Source organism: Musca domestica, unplaced genomic scaffold (assembly GCF_030504385.1).
Source record: "Musca domestica strain aabys unplaced genomic scaffold, Musca_domestica.polishedcontigs.V.1.1 12, whole genome shotgun sequence".
Taxonomy (NCBI): Eukaryota; Metazoa; Arthropoda; class Insecta; order Diptera; family Muscidae; genus Musca; species Musca domestica.
Window position 1 is genome coordinate 1,638,782 of NW_026712155.1, and position 20,432 is coordinate 1,659,213.

Consider the following 20,432-nt stretch of genomic DNA (forward strand, 5'->3'; position numbering starts at 1 on the left):
TGTAGAATTTGCAATAATTTTACAGCCAAGATTTGTGCTGCTGCCTTTGTCGTGTGGTTGTTGTTGTTGTTGCTGCTGTACATAGCTTTTCATTGTATTCTTTGCCACCGAAACGATGATGACAGAAAAATCCCACAATTGAACTGAATGACCGACCGAGCGAGGGCTGCCATGCAATGCTTTCGGTGACCGACCACCCTCAGTTATCTATGCGATGCTCGTTAAGATCGGTAGTAATGTGTCCCACCACCAGCCGTAGACGTGACTCTATTGGATACGGTGTTAACTTTTCGCAGCGTTTAACAAGTGAACGGATATACGGAAATATCTATAAATATCCAAAATAATTGGAGGATCCGCTCAGAGAAGTGAAGACAAAAAAAAAAAAAAATCAAAGTTCAAAAAAATCGGCTGCCCTTTCGGCTGACAAACTGGAAGTGCATTGCGTAACGCTTTAACCATCTAAAGTTGTTGTAATTTTTCACCAGTCACTGGTTAGTGGTCGTTCCAATTTTGATGTGATGCTCGATTTTACTTCTGTTGTTTTTGCTGCTGCCGCTGATGATGACGATGTTGCCATTGTGATATAATTACTGCGTTCCATTTAATTGTAAATTCACCCATCGTCTGCTACGACTGCTGCTGATGTTGTTGTTGTTGTTGCTGTTCTGGGTACCTTTAGTTATTCCCATCTATCCTCGTCTAAATATGCTGCGAGCACATGCTGCCCATGTAACCATCACTAGGGGGGTGAGAGAAGGTGAGAGGATTGAAGACCTTCAGAATTGATTTATGTTCTGGTATTTAGAATTTGCGTCCAAAGTGTCATGAGAAAATGACACCTAAATGTAATTTCCTGAAAGTGAAATTGTCAGATTTATGACACCCTACACTCTGCGAGACAAGCTTGAAGCCAGATCGCCACATCCATTCCAATGGGTACCATTCAATATAAAAATTCAGATGTAACTTGACGAAAGGTCAAACATCTCGAAAAGTCAGTCCAACCAATCAATAACGTATGTGCGCACTATAATTTTATTCAGTAGAAGTTAGTCAGGAAATTCTGTTTGGAGAATTTGCTTTCTCACACAAAAAAGTTCACAAAAAAATATCAGATGTGTTCGAGAACCTAATAACTTGTACAAATTTCAGGAATATGGAAAACATGGCAAAACTAGTAGATTTTTGCGGTCTCTGGAATAGAGTACTAATTAAAAAATGTTGTTCGATGAACCAAAGGATACAGTAAGTGAGAGCGAGTAAAGAGAGAGAGAGAGAGAGAGAGAGAGAGCAAAATCTATTATCTGCTGCTGGATTTAACTGAATGTTGTTTTGCTCGATTACCAATTGATCCAATTTACAAAAATTTTACAGAACAATTTTTCCTGCAAGAAAAATAGTTGCAAACTGTCAAAATTATTCTCTTGGCTCGCCCTCTTTTTCTGGACTTATCTGAACAATTTTACTATGAAACTACCGGAGATCAACTACTATTTCTCATATCTCGAAAAAGGCTTTTCTCTTTTGTGTAGATCGAAATTATCCCTCACATATTGGCCTCTGTTCTGGTAGTGAGCCAAATATTCGAACTCACCCACCAACGACCCGCTATTGATTTATATTTATTATGGCGGACAGTAATAAATTCTATTTTAAAACGCATCTCTTTTTTGTGGAATGTAAATGACCAAAAAATTAACCAGACCACAACAAATCATAAGTTTTGCAAACCGTTATTGTCCGAGGGTGTCCATAGAATTTCCAAACCCACACACACACGCACACATAGCGAGCGATGTATGCATTGCAGGACGGACAGCCTGATAAACGAATTATTAGATTTGTTGTCACAGTGAAATTCTTCGCAAGTGATTTAGTAATTTAGCTGATTAAGGAGGTCTGACAGTCAGTCACTTGGTCAGCCAGACGGACGGACGGACAGACCGGCAGACGCAACAAGCTGGCATCATTGCCTTAGTTGCTGTCACCGCTGTGATGATCCATCACACCGTTTTGTGCTCCATTAGCAAAGCGGGAATTAGAAACGGATTGCCAGCGACAACTACGCCAAACAGTTGAGAGTTGAGACTCTGGATGTGCGGAAGCTGACTTCCCATGATTGTGGACAAGTGTAGTTCTAGGTCAACATCGAAGAAGAATAACCCCTTCCATGCCACGGTGAAGGGTTCATCATAAACGCCATTAATATTTCGCCGATGTTCATCATTGAAATGTTGTCTGCGTAGAACTAGAACAACAAATACAACAACAACATTGTCATCAGCAGCGATAGCCGTGGCAATAATGCGGGCGGTAAAGTGTTGTCCATGACCAGGGATTTTGTGCAGATTTACAGCCATATTCAGTGGATGGTGTTGTTCTTGTTGTTGTTGCTGTTTTTTCGATGAACTCACAATTGACATAAATTAATAAATCTCTCTTCGTGCTTTCCCTTTTTCCGCGCAGAATTCTTCTGGTGAAGTGACAAAAAAGTATAAAACTGAATTTGTTGCAATCGAACTTAGTTAGTGTGAATGTTTGACAACACCAGCCACAACACGGACTAAAGAGCGCGCGCCACTGCACAGAGTAAAGAGGATAACTCGAGTGCGTGCCTTTGGTGTTTTTCTTTGTTGTTCTTCTAATTTTTCGTGTCGCCTGTCGTCTGTCAGCCTTGTCAGCATTATCGGGATTACCAGGTCTAACCAGCAAAACGGAGTTGAGCCTAGAGACCATCGTAAGCATTGTCCTCGCACGGACAATAACTTCATTCGCAAGGAGTCAACGAACACAAGGACTGGTTGCCAGTTAGTGCAGCACATTCCACGATGTCGGAAGTAGATTCAATTATTTCGCAGCTCCAGCACTTCACATGGCCCGACTATGTGGTGTTCGTGGCCATGTTCATCCTGTGCATCTTCATTGGTATTTACTTTGGATTCATGGAGAAGTCGCTGGGCGAGTCGGATTATCTGATGGGTGGTCGTAATATGCTGTGTCTGCCCATAGCCCTGTCATTGGTGGCCAGTTTTATATCGGGCATAACGCTACTGGGCCTGCCCACGGAAGTCTATTCGTATGGCATACAATATCTGTACGTGTCGCTCGGGGTCATAGCGATGGGCTTCATAATGTCCATCTACTATTTGCCGGTGTTCCATGATCTAAATATCACATCCACCTATGAGGTAAGTCGCAGAGTGTACTTTCGAACTGTGTTCCTTAAATAAATCGATATAGGAGTGGGTTTAAGATTGAGAAAAAAAGATTTGCGAAAACATTTTTTAAGCTTCGTTTGAGACGGTGTTAAGTGTGTTGGTGAAATTAGTCAATCCAAGCAAAAAATATTCCCGAATTTGGAAGGAGGTATTTCAAATCAGTCAAGTAAACACTAGTTTCCGTTGCTATTTACAACTTTGCCCTCGTGGAGAGAGAGAGAGAGAGAGCGAGATAGTTGTTTGAGTTTCTCACCTTTTGATGGAATATTTCCTTCATTTCGTTTTCTGGTAGTGCGTGGAAAAAAACTCTAAACTAGAAATTGTGTAAAAACCAGGCTTTCGTACAGAATATCTAAGGGATGTACATTTTCGCGGTTCATAAATAAATTTTAATCAAGTGGTTTGCTGGGATATGATACATAAGAGTAACAATAGACCATATTTAGACCGAATCAAGTTTTCTTGCTATAATTTGTATCGGTCTCCTTTGAACTTGCCGCTTCCATTTATACAAGGCAATTTTTTCAGCAATTTTCTTTTCCATTATTTTCTTGCCATTTTTTTTTATTTTTGCATAAAAATAAGAACAAAAAAGGAATTGCCAGAAAATTGCTGGAACGAGAATTTTTGTTTAATTTCCATTTCCTTTACCTTGCTCTCCAACAAACAAAAAATTACCGCCAGAAAACTTGCCTAATATAGTTTCGGACATATCCTACTTCAAATAAGTTCCAATAATCCCACAAAAACAAAAAGTCCCCGTTTTAAAAGTTCTTGTCCTAAAACCCAATCACAAGGGATTGGGAAACAAGTGAAAACGGCCACAATGTCAAAATTTAAATAATTTTTGTAAAATCCTGTAAAAATATTGAATTGAAGTTCCCACAATTGGAGCGCTGCTATTGTATGGGGACTATTCCAAAATACATTGAAAATGGGAATTTACCTACCAACAACTCTTAATGTCAAATTTCAACTGGTCTTGTTGAAAAATGGGTTTCAAATCTTGAAAGAACAAAATAATGGGGAGGTTCTGTTAGGGAGTGGGTCCACTACAGCATATTTACAGGTGTTTTGTTCGGAATTTGGGGTAAAAGCTGACAAAATACCGAAAATCAGGAGATACAGTTATGTAGCTATACCCAAACATGGACATACATATACAAATATTTAATATCAAACATCCAATGGCTGTGGAAAATTTCAGAGCCATATCGGACTTAATTGGATCTGCGATAAATATTCCGAGGTGACACAACGGAAATCATAAAATTGGTATAACCACCTCTTTATTGTGGAGGAAGGATATAAAATTACTCTCTTGACTTTAGACTGATACGAAGTGCTTTATACCGCAAATTTGGTTAATAAATATTATTTTATTGTAAAATCTATCCCATAAATGGAGTTGTCCTTTTTCACTTCGCTTTCCTTTCCTTGAGAAAATACTATGCTGCGATTATAGAAATGTAATAAAAAATTTTGCAATCATTTTTTTTGAAAAAAGGTTAATCGAAGAATTAGTTAAATTTTGTCCTTACAAATATCTGTCAGTCTGTTGGCGGAATGTTCCATCCACGGACAGAAAATTTACTTTTTTAAGACTAAGACTTTGTACACGTCCCATTTTTTTTTTGTTTGAAAATCTATGGAAGTTGAAACTCTGTGACTAAAAGGTCTTTTTTTTTGGGAATAGGAAAACAATAAATTTTACCTAATTTTCAAACTTTTGAGAACCCTTCTTTCATTTCTCATCGTTTACACTATCCCAATTACTTTTCAGTTCTATAGTCACTTCTTTATAGATTTTATGATGTTGCTTTCTTTAAAAGCTGATGAAATGTTGTTTTTGTTCCCTCTTGTGTCTTGCATAGCGGACACGTGTACACACATACATAAACAAGTGCATCGATCTGAGCAACTCTCAAATGCAAACAGAGTACGTCTTTTGTGCCATTCTGCTTGCGGTGTCTCTTTATCGTCCCATTCCCATTTATTTGTTTTTTTTTTTGCCTTGCTTTCATTCACCTACATGAATAACATGTAAATATTTACACACACATACACACACGTGAGCGTACGTGTGTGTATTTCTGTTTACATGCAGTCCAACAAATTGATTCAATTAGCAGCTAAAACAGATTTACTTCTAAACCGAATAGTCCAATTCGATGATGAATAGGTTTTGTGAATGAAAAGTCGCCAAACAGCGGAGCGCCTGTGGCGCTTGTCAGCGCTGTCAGTTGGACTGTCCGTACATGCATTCCTACATATGCACATACATATATGCAGATTTGATTCCCGAAGAATTCAACTCGTGTAAGGAAAACTGACAACATTTTTCGTAGCCTTGATGCTCTGACGTTCGGGTGGGTCGGAATAAAAGTTTCGTGTACATGTATCCATTTACACATGTATGCGTGTGTATCTCTTCTATGACATGTTATACTTTTCCAATTTGGCATACCCACCAATAATTGCTCATCTTGGAAACAACAGTTCTCCGCAACAGAGTTCGGAAATTCAATCCATGTAACAGCCAAGAAATTTAAATTTGAACGCCTGTAGGGTAATGAAGAGAATCCTAGTTGCGTATTTGGAATGTTAATAATCATACGCCAGGTGTAGCTATGGTCAAAACCCAGACAACTTTCTGTTCGAGGGGATGGCACTCGTTACGATCGGTTGCTTAAATGGCTAAAGTACTGACAATCGGGATGGTAAATTGTAAAAGTCAGAATAATGTGAATCCTCTTAAGGTATCTGAAATCGATTTGGAGGCTGTACCAAAAAGAGGGGTGATATTTTCCATTCTCAAATTGGATATAAGGTAAAACAAGTAAAAAAAACTTCGAGCCATACGTTTAATATCTCCACAATTCGGAAATTGTAAATTAAAAAATATATAATTAAAGATAAAAAATCCATTGAAAACAAGTAATAAAGCTGTAAGTTCGACCGGATCGAACCTTGAATATACTCCACCATTTGGAACAAATTTGGCAATTTTCAAAAAAAAAAAAAAAAAAAAAAAAAAAAAAAATTAAATAAAATCCATTAAAATTCTGTTGATATTTTAAAAATACAACTTAGTCGTAATATTTGGGTCTATATGAACACGTGGACCTGCATAGGCAACTTTTGTTAAAAGCCATTACAATATTCAAATGCGAAACTTAAAAACAAATCCTGTGAATAATGTAGCTAAAATCACCAAAATCCCGAATAAAGGGATGTACCGTTATATGGGGGCTATTCGAAGCCGTGGACAATTTTCTATCATAGGCTGTAGTACCCATTACGAACTTCCAATACCAAATTTGAAACAATTCTGGTGAATAATATCGCTTAAATCACCAAAATACTGAAAATAGGGAGGTACTATTATATGGGGGCTATACCAAAACGTGGACCTATATGAACCAATAACAAAAGTCCTGCAGACATAATATACATTTGAGTATAATAAAGAATATATGTATATACTTTGTGGGGTCTAAAATGTATATTTCGAGATGTTACAAACGGAATGACAAACTTAATATACCCTCCATACTATGGTAGAAGGACGCTTAAATTATTAAAATACCGAAAATTGTAAGGTCTCTTCCTTATGACTATACACGTCCCCATATCTGTATGGTTTAATGATGTCCATTACGAACTCTAAATAAGAATTTTGAGATAACTCCGTTCAAATATTGGATCTAAAATCATACAAAACCCCAATATCGGTAGGCACCTAATATATGAGGACGATACCAAAAGTTGGACCTATGTGAACAGTTCTTTGCAGGGTCAATTTGAAGCGAATTCGGTTCAAAACTCTGACTAAAACTCTCAAAACACCGTAAGTCTCGCCGTACCATTATATGGGGGCTATATACCAAAACTTTTACGAACCTAAAATACATATGAGTGAAATTTTATCAACCAACTTTATTTCGTTCCGATGCTATGTGGTTTCCACAGATGGATGGACGTGGCAAAATTTACATGGAATTAGAAATTGGGATTTAAAGGAGTTAACTTAACTTAGCATACCATTCATATTATGGTGGAGGGCATTAAAATAAACATCTGTACACAAGATGCATGATTGGGATGATTTGGGCAGATAAATGGAGATAGGGAAGCTAAATTGAATTAGAATTTTATGCTTTTCAAAAATGGAAAACTTTTTGGGCTCAAAAATTTTCATTTCCTGGAGTTACAAACAGAAAGACACCTTCTCCACAATGTGGGGGGTATACGAGACCTGTTTGGGAACCACTGCATATTCAATTCATTTGGCCAATTGTTCTTTTTGCCTCAATTCAATTGTTTTGATTTACAATTTCAAAATCTTTTTAATTTTTTGAATAATTGATTGACTGAGAAAATTGCGTTGCTGGCGCTTGTTGGACAATCGCCATCACTTTCGTACGTATGCAGTGGAGGTATTTCCAGATTACACACACACACACCCGCACAGAGAAGCTAAAGACAAACTACTCTGTATAGACATTTCACCTTGCCAATTGAAAAGCTGATGTAAATGGCACAGGCATCCATCCCATCCACCCATCATCTTTGCGATGACGATGTGGATCTTAATATAGGCACAGTTGCATTTGCGACCTCCAGATAAATAAATAATCAACTCAATTAGCTTTGCAATGACCGTTTGGGCTAAACAAATTGTAAATCAAAAGAATAATTTATTTAAATACGAAATGGCACCGAGATCGGTCCACCAACATGGATCGGCATCGGTGGCTAAGTAATTGTTACAAATCTCCACATTGACATTGTTATGCAAATTTTATTTTTGAATAAAAAGTCCCAGTTTCATGGAAGTGAAACGAGACCATACCGTCTGTATGCGGAACTAATCCCTGAACTAATTGAATTGAATCTAATGTTGTATTTATTGTTTATTTCCTCTTCCCCATCTCTCTTCTCTTTTCAGTACCTGGAAAGTCGTTTCGATCGCAGATTGCGCATGTTCGGCTCTGTCATGTTCACAATAATGAATGTGAGTTATTTCGCCCGTTGCTGTTGTTGTTGATATTTTTGAAATTTACTAACTTAAATCATGTTTCCTTGTCAAAAAAAAAAAAAAAAACATAATTTTCTGCTCTAGATCGGCTACCTTCCCATTGTCATCTATGTCCCAGCCTTGGCCTTTAACCAGGTGACGGGTGTTGCCGTGCACACCATTACGCCCATTGTCTGCATCATTTGCATTTTCTACACAACACTGGTAAGTAAAACTGAGGAGCTATTTCAAAATCATCAAAAGCTTTTAGAGCAGACAGGAGCGGGTTAGACCACATTGATTGATTCCGACTAAACCGAAAGGAGGAGGAGGAACAAGTTCTTTAATTTTTTTTAAGCTCATAAATATAGCTGTGTTCCAGGGAAAAAGGTCTCTGGGAAATAAATTGTTAGCATCTCAACAAGAAAAAAAATGCGTGCAGTTCGGTCACACCTATCTTTGATACACTACCCCATTCGGGAATGGAAATATTTCCGAGAAATTTTGTAATGTTTTTAAAACATTAATCCTATTTTAGGTGGTACCGTAATCTCAGAACTCTTTTTCCCATGGACCCATGTCGAACATTTTGTGTTAGCGATATCAATTGAAAAGTCGGAATTGTAAATTTAAATGAAACTGGTTCAAATTGAAACGATATCCTTAAAGACAACTGAAATCGGTTGGTAACCGGAATGACCGGTTTTTATAAACTATAGCCTGCCCGTTCATTTCAGAGCATTGTTCCAAGTCAGACCTTTTAATTTTTGTTCCGAAAGGAACTGTAAGTCAATAAAAATGAGCATAACCTAAAACAGTACAGTTACGAACTCCAGGTTCAGTCGGAAAAGTGGATCAAATATCTAAAATACGCTTTCACAATATATTCGAATCTGGGATTATTTATTTTCGTATATTCCCTACACACAGGGCGGTCTCAAAGCTGTCGTCTGGACCGATGTCGTACAAATCATTTCCATGATTGGCGCTCTAATACTGGTGGCCATTAAGGGTAGCATTGACATTGGCGGTGCCTCAAAGGTCTTCGAAAGTGCATGGGAATCGGGCAGAATTGAGGGTCCAGAGTAAGTCCAATGGAATTTCATTTCACCAAAACCAAAATTAATTGCAATCCCCTGTTCTTCAACTACAGCATGGATTTGAATCCGACAGTGCGACACACTCTGTGGTCCCAGCTGGTGGGCGGTGTTTTCTATTGGACCCAAACGAATGCCGTATCCCAGAACATGATTCAGCGTTATTTGGCTCTGCCAACTCTGTCGTCGGCCCGCAAAGCCTTGGCCTTGTTCTGTTTGGGTGTCTTGGTGCTGATGGGTCTCTGCAGTTACAACGGTCTTCTCATGTATGCCACCTACAAGCAGTGCGATCCCCTGACAACAAAGGTAGGTGTATCCGATTTCGGCAAATTGTCAAGTAGACAAATTCTACAGTGTTTTGGTTTCCCTGCAGTTGGCCAAGGCCAGAGATCAACTGTTGCCGCTGTTCGTTATGGAAACTTTGGGCGAATATCCCGGTTTGACGGGCCTCTTCATCGCCGGTGTGTTCAGTGCAGCCTTGAGTTCTTTGTCCACCTGTCTGAACTCCATGTCCGCCGTGGTGTTGGAGGATTTCATTAAGCCCTTCGTCAAGAGGCCATTGTCGGAGACTGCCATTAACTGGATTATGCGTTCGGTGGTTGTATCGGTGGGTGTATTGTGTGTGTTCCTGGTGTACATTGTCGAGCACATGGGTACCGTCCTGCAATTGACCATGAGTCTGGAAGCCATTACAAATGGACCCTTGTTGGGTATTTTCACCATCGGTGTATTCATGCCTTGGATAAATGGAAATGTGAGTTTGAAAAGCAGCTGTTTTTTTTGCAGAGATTCAATATTTCCCTTTTTTGCCTTTCCCCGTTTAGAGTGCCCTCCTTGGTGGTATTGTGGGCGTCGTGGGCATGTCTTGGATTAGTTTAAAGGCCCAATGGGCAGTGGCCTCCGGTGCCATGGTCTATGAAACGAAACCCCTGACAGTGGAACACTGCACCTATCAGTTCGATACCTCTGTGTTGGTGTCAGCGGCCAATACCACCCTGTCGGAGGCAGCCAAAGAGTAAGTCTTACCCCATGAACATTTAATTTCGATTTTTCATAATTTTTCCTCTTCACCCATTTTCCAATAGGGAAATTTTACCGCTCTACCGCATATCGTACATGTGGTACACATGCTTGGGCGCCTTGTTGACCATGGGCATTGCCGTTCTGTGGCATTTCATCTTCGGCGGTAACGATCCCAAGACAATTGACCATTCCCTGTTGTCACCCTGCATACGTAAATATTTCCAAAGCGAAGACAACCACTTGCAGACCAAGGTGAGTTCCCTCAATGTGTCCAAATCAATCAATGCTAACCTACCACCATCTCCCCGGCAGAACCTCCAAATAGACATTCCATTGAAAAACAAATCGGTCGACGAAGAAGTTGCCTTGTAGATCTGCCAGCTGTGTTCCGAGGCGGCCGGTGTACCTGTATGTGTGCGTTACCTTAGACTAGTTGCCTATTTAATTAACCAAATGACCAACCAATTCGGGGACGATTATTGTAAATACCAAATTACAATAACAAATTAGAACAATTGCCTGTGTGCGCGTGTGAACCTAAAAAAGAGTATTCCTGGGGTGTTATTTTAAACTAATCTACGGAGATCCTAAGCTATCTATAATTAATACATAACAATACGGCTACTTTTAAAGACTATCATAGGGGCGGGAGTAATTTGTAATACATGCATACATGTAAACATAGACATGTGTTGGTGCCACATCCACATCCATACACAAACATCCCTACATACATGCATACATAAATGAATAGCAGCTAATATTTAGTTACATAAATCAACTTTATATTGAGAAAAAAAGAAGAAGAAAAAACAAAAAACACAGAAGATAAACCAAAAACAAAGCAAAGCAAATCCAAAGATTATTATTAAATTACAATTGTTGCTAAATTAAATATGCTTAAGAAAGAAGTGTTGTTTATTTTTTGTCTGTTAACAGCTTCCAATCAACAGAACACCACAGAGCATGAATGCATAAGTAATAACAATAATAACAATAAGAATAATAAAAAATAAAACATTAATTTAGCCATAAAAGAAAAACTAAAAAAGGAAAAATTGTCATGTCTTTCAATAGCTGCCGTCACTCGGCAAAATTGGGTTAGGGAGGAGTGGCGGTTTTGGAATTTTGTGAAATGAACTTGGTCGAATGGGAATTATTTTGAGGGAAAACAAAGTTGGCAAATTGTGGTTTAAAAATACTTAATTTTAAAATACCTAAATTTATAAAGGTTTTGGAATTTTTGTGGCAAAGTTCAAATCGAATATATGTTAGAAAATAACAGCTGATTCATTCGTACGTACTACAAAGAGAGTTTTAATACCGTATTTTTCTACTACCTCAAGATAACAATGTCTACAATTTTCCACAAAAAAGGTGGAAAAGTAGCAAGCAAAGTCGCTATACGAAGAATTCAGAATTCTTAATTCAGATTAAGATTCATCGGAATCTGTGCATTTGAGGTATATAGTGTCTTCGGCAATATTCCAAAAAACAATACGAGTAATATTTGTGATCGAAAATGTAAGGCCGCAAATGAGCCAAGCAAAGGAGTCTTTTTGTTCCTTTTTTTAAAAAGAAACTTCAAAAACTCCCTTTAAACGACATCGTAGCAGGTCGAAATATTCCACAAAATTGGTTGTCATAAAATTCTACCATAGGTCCTAGAAGACGTCAGAAGACGCCGGAAATGTATATAAATTAAAGGAGACATTTTTATTAAAAGGAGACATTTTGGGGTTAAAGCTGTACTTTATGTGAGTTTGTGCAAAAATCTCCTACTAAGCATTATTTTAGAATGACGATATCAAAAACAAAAATATGGCACATCCGAACGAATTCTACCTAGGAGCAAGTACATCAAATTTCCAGAAAATCGGTTCGAATAAAGCTATAGCTCCCATATACAGAGTGAGATGAAAAAACAGCAACCAACTTTAGACTGCTATCATTTCTAAGCCATTCGTCCGATAGCAGATATAATTATTCCAGTGACAGCTCATTATATTGTTTACAAGTGTACAAAAGCATTTTGGTGAGAATTTTCCAGAAAAAAAGTTATTCGTGATGGAATTCCAGCGTGATAGTGTGATTTCTTTATATTTGGCTAGAAAACCAGAAGTGGCTATCGTTAGACACTCCAGCATTAAAATGTGAATAAACCTTTTGTGTCTCGTAACGAGCATGACCGAACGACCGTGATACTGGTAGCGTAGCCCGACGTCAAGGAAGTGAACGAAAGAAACCAGCAACACCAGCAGAAATGGTTCGAGAAGTAAAGAAGCGACTTGATCGAAACCAGCGTCTCATTGGCCAAAAATGGCTCGTATGCTGAACATATCGCCATATTTCATTCGGCAAATATTGAAAAATGAGCTCGGGCTAAAGCCATTGAAATTCCAAAAAGTGCAAGAACTTACACCGCAACGGAAAGAAAATGGACTCGAAAGAGCTAAAGAGTTGTTTCGCTTGGCCGAAAGTAATGAACTGAACTCCGATGAGAAAACATTCGTTGTTCAGCTGTTTGTAAACAAACAAAATGATCGTGTTTACTTGCCAAAGAGGTTTGCTGAAAATGTGGGGATGGTGTGGGCCGGGCCGCCATAACAGCCGATGGTCACTCTCCGCTCGTATTAATTGACCGTGGCATCAGAATAAATGCCGAATATTATCGCGAAAGTATCCGGGAGGGTGTATTAAACCCTTGGGTACGCAAACATTTTGGCCGCAGACCTTGTACATTCCAAGAGGAATCAACACCATCGCACTCAGCACGTACCATCCAAGAATGGTTACAAAATGAGGTTGCTCGCTTCATTTTCAGGGAACAATGGCCACAAAAATCTCCGGATACCAATCCGTTGGACTATTGTGTCGAGTATTTTAGAAAGGAAGTTTGGCACTAACAAATACCAAAGTGTCGATCACCTCAAGCAAGCGCTTCCCCGAGAATGGCCAAAATACCACAGGGTAACATTCGGGCAGCGTGTGATGGTCTCATTGGCCGTTTGAAGGCCATAATTCGTGCCAAAGATGACCAATTCGAAGAAATCTAAACTTATTCTAAAATTTGATGCTATTTCCGACATTTTTTGCTTTCATTCAATAAAATTTAAAAATTTAAAATTATGGCGTTTGACTTTGCTGCAGTTTTATTTATCTCACCCTATATTCTATAAACCAATACTTGTACCAAATTTCGAACTTCTAGGGTCAGCTATATACAATTTTTGAACTGCCCTCATATTGTGCTATGGTTGTCACTATTCGAAGCCATCACCGTCAATATTTGTTGAGTCCAAATTATTTTGTTGTAGTACGGCAAATCAATTTGAGATGCTGTACTGTGCCTCAAACCTACTTACTCTTCCCTGCCGCAACCATAATCTAATGGAAACTAATTCTTTTGAGCATTCCTTCTAATCATTCAATTCCAATCATCCGGTGACCCACCCTCGTCGCAGTACCATCATAATTATTTAACATTGAATTTTAGAATTATTATCTCGGCGAATAGAATTTCCTCTTGGCATGTTCACAAGCAATTTGATGCAGAATCTGTTTGAGGAGATTATCAAGATGTTGGTAATGTATCTATTAGAGAATCATTGCCATCATCATCGCCGTCATTGATGCTCGCCAAGAATCTCAAATCTCATATCAAATTTCACTCCCACACAAGCCGGCGAATTGAATTGATTTTTGCTGATTAATCATCATTTGGACAGGCAATGGGCTAGTCTGTTCATACCTGACTTGTTCATGGTCTGTTTAGTTGGGAGCTATGGCATTACATGTCGGTTCCTTAACATTGACCAAAAAGATGACGGAGATGTGTTTTAGCTGGTGTTCAATTACAGCTTGTAATGCTGTTTATTCGCCATTTAATGAGTGCTAAGGTGTTGAAAATTGACTGTATAATCGATATTGAAGGTCTCTTGTTTCGGAGCCCGAGTGGTGGTGTCATGTTCATAATGTAAAATTGATGACATTCTTCCAACGCTCCCAATGTGTGTGGCAATAGAAAATAGCAATTAATTCGTTCGTTGTTTGGTAGTTTTCTCACATTTTTTGGGGGGGGGTTATTAGTAGCGGGTCGATGTTGTTCTTGTGGCTGATGTTAAGCTTTAATTAAAACCCCATCACTGGGCGATGGCTGCGACGACGCATCAGCCAACCAATTTCTCAAGTAATTAATATCAAGTTTGTTGTTCGAGTCTTTTGTTCTGAACTCCAGCAAAAGAAATGATGTGACTGGCCAGGCCTGCCTGTCTGCTTTTAATTTGTCGGAGTTTCCTTGTCAAACATGGCATTTATTTCAATCACAACACCGAGGCAGACAGACATACCCAAGTCAGAATGTTGTCGTCATAGTTTGAATTAGACAGAGCGACTGTCGAAGTAGAAGCGGTGGTGGTTGCGTCGTTTTCGTTGACTGTTTATCTGTTTGTCAGTGTTTTGCGTACCAGCCGAATGACAAGTGCGATTTATGTCTTTGACCTTTAGAACATGGAAAATCGCATGTCACAGCCATTGTTGTTGTTTGTTGTTGTCCAAAAACACAAAAAAACAGCACCATTGTGTTGGGTGTATATGTGTGTGTGTGTTTTCTTCATTCAGCTCATTATCCAGTTCGATGTGATGTCCGCTGCGGCCAATTAGTTGGGTCCACCGCTGTGTGTGGCATTTGCTGAGTTGCCGGACATTGTCTGGTGGTGTCATGTCCTAATTTACAAATGAGTTCCATGTTTGAAAAGAATAATTTCCTTAGAGAGAAAAAAATAAGAAAAACAGACAAAGGCTTAATTGAATTTTAATGACTTCTGATGAGTAGATGTTCACTTTGATTCGCGAACAACGCAGTGCCAATGGGCGGTGAAATTAAATAATAACCTACTTTTTATGTGTATTAAAAAAATTAATTTTAATAGATTAAATATCTTTGGAAAAATTTACATTTAGTCGATTTAATTTGTCCACAAATTTCCCTCCTGGATTCGATACGTTTTACAAAAGCCCATCAGCACATACAGGATGAAATACAGAAAACTGCAATAAAGTCAAACGCAATAATTTTTACTTTTTTTTAAATTTTATTGAATGAAAGCAAAAAATGTCGGAAATAGAATCAAATTTTAGAATAAGTTTAGATTTGTTCGAATTGGTCACCTTTGGCACGAATTATGGCCTTCAAACGGCCAATGAAACCGTCACATGCTGCCTGAATGTTGCTCTGCGGTATTTTGGCCCATTCCCGGCGAAGCCCAATAGGGCCAACCTTGCTTTCCAAAATACTCCAGACACAGTAGTCCAGTCCGGAGATTTTGTAACCATTCTTGGGTTGGGTTTGTGCTGAGTCCTGATAGAATGTCCAAGGTCTGCGCCCAAAATGTTTTGCGTGCCCAAGGCCTTAATACAACATCCAGAATATTTTTGCGATAATATTCGGCATTTATTCTGATGCCACGGTCCATTAATACCGGCTGTTATGGCGGCCCACACCATCACCATGACTAGCGCTTGAGTTCTGGTGGCCAACCGAAGGTGTATATATTCAGCTGACCTCTTTGGCAAGTTAGCACGATCATTTTGTTTGTTTACAAACAGCTGGACAACAAATGTTTTCTCATCAGAGAAAACCAAATTCGGAGTTCCCCACTTTCGGCCAAGCAAAGCATCTCTTTAAATGTTTTGAGTCTATTTTCTTTCAGTTGCGGTGTAAGTTCTTGCACTTTTTTCAATATTTGCCGAATGGAATATTGCGATATGTTCAGCTCACGAGCCATTTTTCGGCCACTGCGACGCGGGTTTCGATCAAGTCTTTTCCTTACTTTTCGAACCATTTCTGCTGATGTTGCTGTTTTCTTCCGTCCACTTCCTTGACGTCGGGCTACGCTACCAGTTTCACGGTAACGAGCAATGGTACGCGACACAAAAGATTTATTCGCATTTGAATGCTGGAGTGCTCTAACGATAGCCACTTGTGGTTTTCCAGCCAAATATAAGGAAATCACGCTTGAATTTCATCACGAATAACTTCTTTTCTGGAAAATTCTCACCAAAATGGTTTTGTGCGCTTGAAAATAATATAATCAGCTGTCGTTAGAATAACTTTAACAGCTGTCGGACGAGTGGCTTAGAAATGAAAGTAGTCTGAATTTGGTTGCAGTTATTTCATCTCACCCTGTATTTTTATAGCGGAACCATTCTTTGTTGATGAAACTTTTTACTGGTTATGTGTACGAAAAAGTACTAAATGTTACTAAATAAGGTAACATTAGTATTATGTCATGAAGTATGGCTTACATTTTTAAATTGGTTTCCTCATTTTCAGTCTCTTTGATCGAAAACTATTCATTCTGCTTCTGATGCAGCTCAGAGACGACCTTTTTTTTGGTCTTTCGAACAGAAGACGTCTTTCATTAATAACGGTAAATAGTGCGTTAACGCATATTTGTCTGCAGACTTCCGAAAGAGGAAACAATTGAGAGTACCGGTGGTGGTGGTGGTAGTGCCACATGACCTTGGGCTAACTTACGCCAAACATATTCAAATGAATGCGGGCATGCTTAGCGGTAATGATCTGCTCAATTTCGAACAACTGCCGTTTCATTGTTCAAATGGCAAATTGTTTTTGAAACCTGACTAGCATTCCAACACAGCGATTTCGAGTTCCCCATTTCTGCTGGTAATGGGTAATGTCTTCTTCTTCTTCTTCCTCCTCCTAACAATTGCCTCTTAAGGTGCTTAATCATGGGATCAACCACAATTGGCTCGGTGTATGGGCCAAACCCTAAAATGGCAATGGCGGCGAGTCGGCAGCCACGGTAGCAGCGAAACGATGATGGAACTATTTTAAATGGTAACACCGCATTAACATATGTATGTGTGTGTGTGCGTGTGTTGTTGTTGTCATTGTAGGGATAGCTGGCTGCTTAAGATATCAATTGATTTTGTTGCCCTGCTTGTTGTTGTTGTTATTTCTTTATTGTTATTTTATTCCGTTCGGAAGACAATGCAAGTCGCTTTTATGAAGTCTTCAGGTCTTATTTCTCAAGTGTTTTGCAAACACCACAATTATCTCCGATGGAAGTGCTTTATTTCGGTTTTTGGTTGGAAAATGTAGATTTATATTTAAATAATGCTATTCATTTAGGCAAAAACAAAAAAAGGAAAAACGACAACTACAACAATGTAATACTTGTGATGCGGTAGATTGGCAAATGGAATTGTGAGGAAGTCACAACTGTACAACTCTGGTGGTTTGTTTCTAACCCAAATTGCTAATGATTTGGCAAAAGGTTGAATGTTTTTTTCATCGCTTCTTGTCAAATTAGACCCTTAAGGGATGTAATTAATTAATTGAAATAGCTTAGAACGAAGACAGCTATAAAGAAAAATTGTATAAAGGCCAGTTTCCACATCGTGTTAGAGTCATATGTAAAGTGATATTAATTCCCAATATAAGTTCTTTTGTTACGGGAGTTCTACTAAATATGCATTGTGGTGTAGGGTATCATATAGTCGCCCCCATCCGACTTTTGACTTTACCTTACTAGTTTAAATATTTGACTTTGGTGTGGCATTTGCACGATTTTTTTGTGATATTTAGAATTGCAATAGAATACATATCCATGTGCTATGATTTATTTCAAAATTTCCAATTGGAGGGATTTGCATGAATGACATATTGCCGAGTTTGTCATAATTTCAATACGAAGAAGACGATTGAATTTTATCTTTGCAATTTTATTAGTTATTGTTATGGATTATTGTTTTGTCGTTTACATTTAAATAAAGTTCACAACAACAATGCAAACACATCACACACACACACACACTTACGTATTTACATACAAATAGTATATGAATTTATGGCTCATTACTGTCATAAATATTTTCTTCATCGGCTACTTTTCTTCTCCCTCTCTCTCTCTCTCTCTCTCTCTCTCTCTCTCTCTCTCTCTTGGCGACTTCAATAATCCTATTTCGTCATTCCAACACTGCACTAATCCATCTTGATGAACCTTCAACTCGACGCTTGTCTTTCCACTTATGTGGCTGCCTCGTTTTGCTTGGAGGGTCTATTGCTGGATTTGGATGGTGGACAATTGAAGTGAATTTGGCCTAGCTGGAGATTGGCAAAATGGGAGAAGACAGTAGCAAACATGATGTTGGCAGAAGCAAAAGTAATGTGATGTGATTTTGCAGACCGAGACACACACGCCGACACTCAGTCTGAGGCTGTGCTGCTGGAGGATTGAAGTTTTGTTGCAATTAAGGTTGGCTGAGACAAACATATGAGCGATTTTCCATGTGGCATTAATGAGGGAGGAGAAAAAATTACATATCTCATAGATAGGGAAGAAACTATTGGATTTGACTTAAAATGTTCACATAATAATATTTGTATCGAAAATCAACAAAATGGCCTTTTCGTTCTGTTGCCACAAATGGATATGTTTCAAATATTCGTAACTCTCTTATAAATACAAAACTTAGATTGAGGGCATACTCTTGCCTTCAAAATCTCCGACTAATACATCTTTACTTTTTATACCATCCACCATACATAGTATGGAGGGTACACTAAGTTCGTCATTCCGTTTGTAACTCATCGAAATAATAATTTTAGACATAACAAAGTATATATATATTCTTGATCAGAGTAAAATTCTAAGAGGATTTAACTCTGTCCGGCCGTACGTCTGTTCGTCTATTGTTATCACGCTAGAGTCAAAACGAATAAAGATAGGAAGCTAACATTTTGAACAGATCAGTCTTTTGTCTGCAGGCAGGTCAAGTACGAAGACGGGCTATAACGGTCCACGATATTATATAGCCCCCATATAACGGTACTCCCCGATATTCGGTATTTTGGTGATTGTAGCCAAAATTTTCAAAAAATTTGTCTAAATATCCACAAAAGGAGTTCCTTCCGAGTACTTTACCCCCAGGAAGAGTATTGCCTATATAGGTCCACGATATCGTATATCCCTCATATAACGTTACCTCCCGATATTCGGTTTTTTATAATTTTAGCTGCATTTTCCACTGGAATTGCTTAAAAATCCAGAAGTTCTCTCTAAGCACTTTACCCTCTGCAAGAGGAGTGTCTATATAGGTCTGCGATATCGTATAGCCCACATACAACGGTACCCCCCGATATTCGATATTTTGCCCGTTTTAGGGACATTATTCACCGTAGTTATTTCAAATTTCGTATTTAGAGTTGGTAATGGGAACTACAGTCTATGACAAAAAATTGTGCATGCAGGCCCGCGTCTTCGTATAGGCCCCATATATCAGTACCTCCCTATATTCGGTATTTTGATGATTTCAGGTAATTTTTTGAAGTAAAAGGTACTACAGCCTATGACAAAAATTGCGTATGCAGGCCCACGTCTTCGTATAGCCCCTATATATCGGTACATCACTATTTCCGGTATTTTAATGCGTTTAGCTACATTATTCACCGGATTTTTTTTTCAAGTTTCGTATTTGAATATTGTAATGACTTATGACAAAAGTTGCCTATGCAGGACCACGTCTTCGTATTGACCCCAGTATAACGGCTATATTCGGTATTTTGAAGATTTTAAAAGAATTTTTAACGGATTTTATTTTTTTTTTTTTTGAAAATGATTCGTTCCAAATGATGGAGGGTATTCAAGGAGGGTATTCTTGGTTTGTCTTTCAACGTTGGGTTTGGTACTGTGTACTTCTTTACTAACTGGTAATGTAAATATCACATTTACTACTATCACATCACATTTACTACTTTTTAACCTTTCCTACCTTGAAATCCAACCTCGTATCAGTTTTCTCAAAACTTTGTGTATGCGTTTGTCTGTAGATAAATGTATATGTATTAGGCTTGTGCATTATTATTAAATAATAACCAACATCTTTCAAGCTAAAAAAACCTTCGATAGAAAAAATCACGCTTCAGGCAAAAAGGAAGTACCGGCTTACAGCTCCAACGGGGTTCGAGTGTTCGGTGTAAATGACATGCATGACATGTTAAAAATAAATAATGACGACCCACTGCCATTCCGTGTTCAACTTGGC

At 38.5% G+C, this 20,432-nt stretch overlaps 1 protein-coding gene across 4 annotated transcripts; it reads left to right on the forward strand.

Moving 5' to 3' along the window:
* The first annotated feature begins 156 nt into the window (after nucleotides 1–156).
* LOC101891416 (sodium-coupled monocarboxylate transporter 1) lies at nucleotides 157–11,410 on the forward strand. Of its 4 annotated transcripts, none has more exons than XM_005186155.4 (10): nucleotides 157–494; nucleotides 2,470–3,191; nucleotides 8,173–8,238; nucleotides 8,347–8,466; nucleotides 9,172–9,326; nucleotides 9,395–9,644; nucleotides 9,712–10,092; nucleotides 10,163–10,353; nucleotides 10,424–10,613; nucleotides 10,674–11,410. In XM_005186155.4, exons 2-10 carry the CDS (start codon nucleotides 2,832–2,834, stop codon nucleotides 10,731–10,733), a joined length of 1,773 nt encoding a protein of 590 aa, XP_005186212.1. In that variant the 5' UTR covers nucleotides 157–494; nucleotides 2,470–2,831; the 3' UTR covers nucleotides 10,734–11,410. The 4 variants fall into 4 exon arrangements, with proteins under 4 accessions (XP_005186212.1, XP_058974019.1, XP_058974020.1 ...); XM_059118036.1 differs by having other exon boundaries at nucleotides 157–446; XM_059118037.1 differs by having other exon boundaries at nucleotides 157–368.
* Nucleotides 11,411–20,432: the final 9,022 nt, after the last annotated feature.

Bases quoted from the DNA above. Each gene is read 5' to 3' on its own strand.
- LOC101891416 (XM_005186155.4), top strand. From the start codon at position 2,832: ATGTCGGAAGTAGATTCAATTATTTCGCAGCTCCAGCACTTCACATGG. The intron at 8,239-8,346 runs GTGAGTTATTTC...TTTCTGCTCTAG, and splicing joins TCATGTTCACAATAATGAAT to ATCGGCTACCTTCCCATTGT. The intron at 9,327-9,394 runs GTAAGTCCAATG...CTTCAACTACAG, and splicing joins GGCAGAATTGAGGGTCCAGA to CATGGATTTGAATCCGACAG.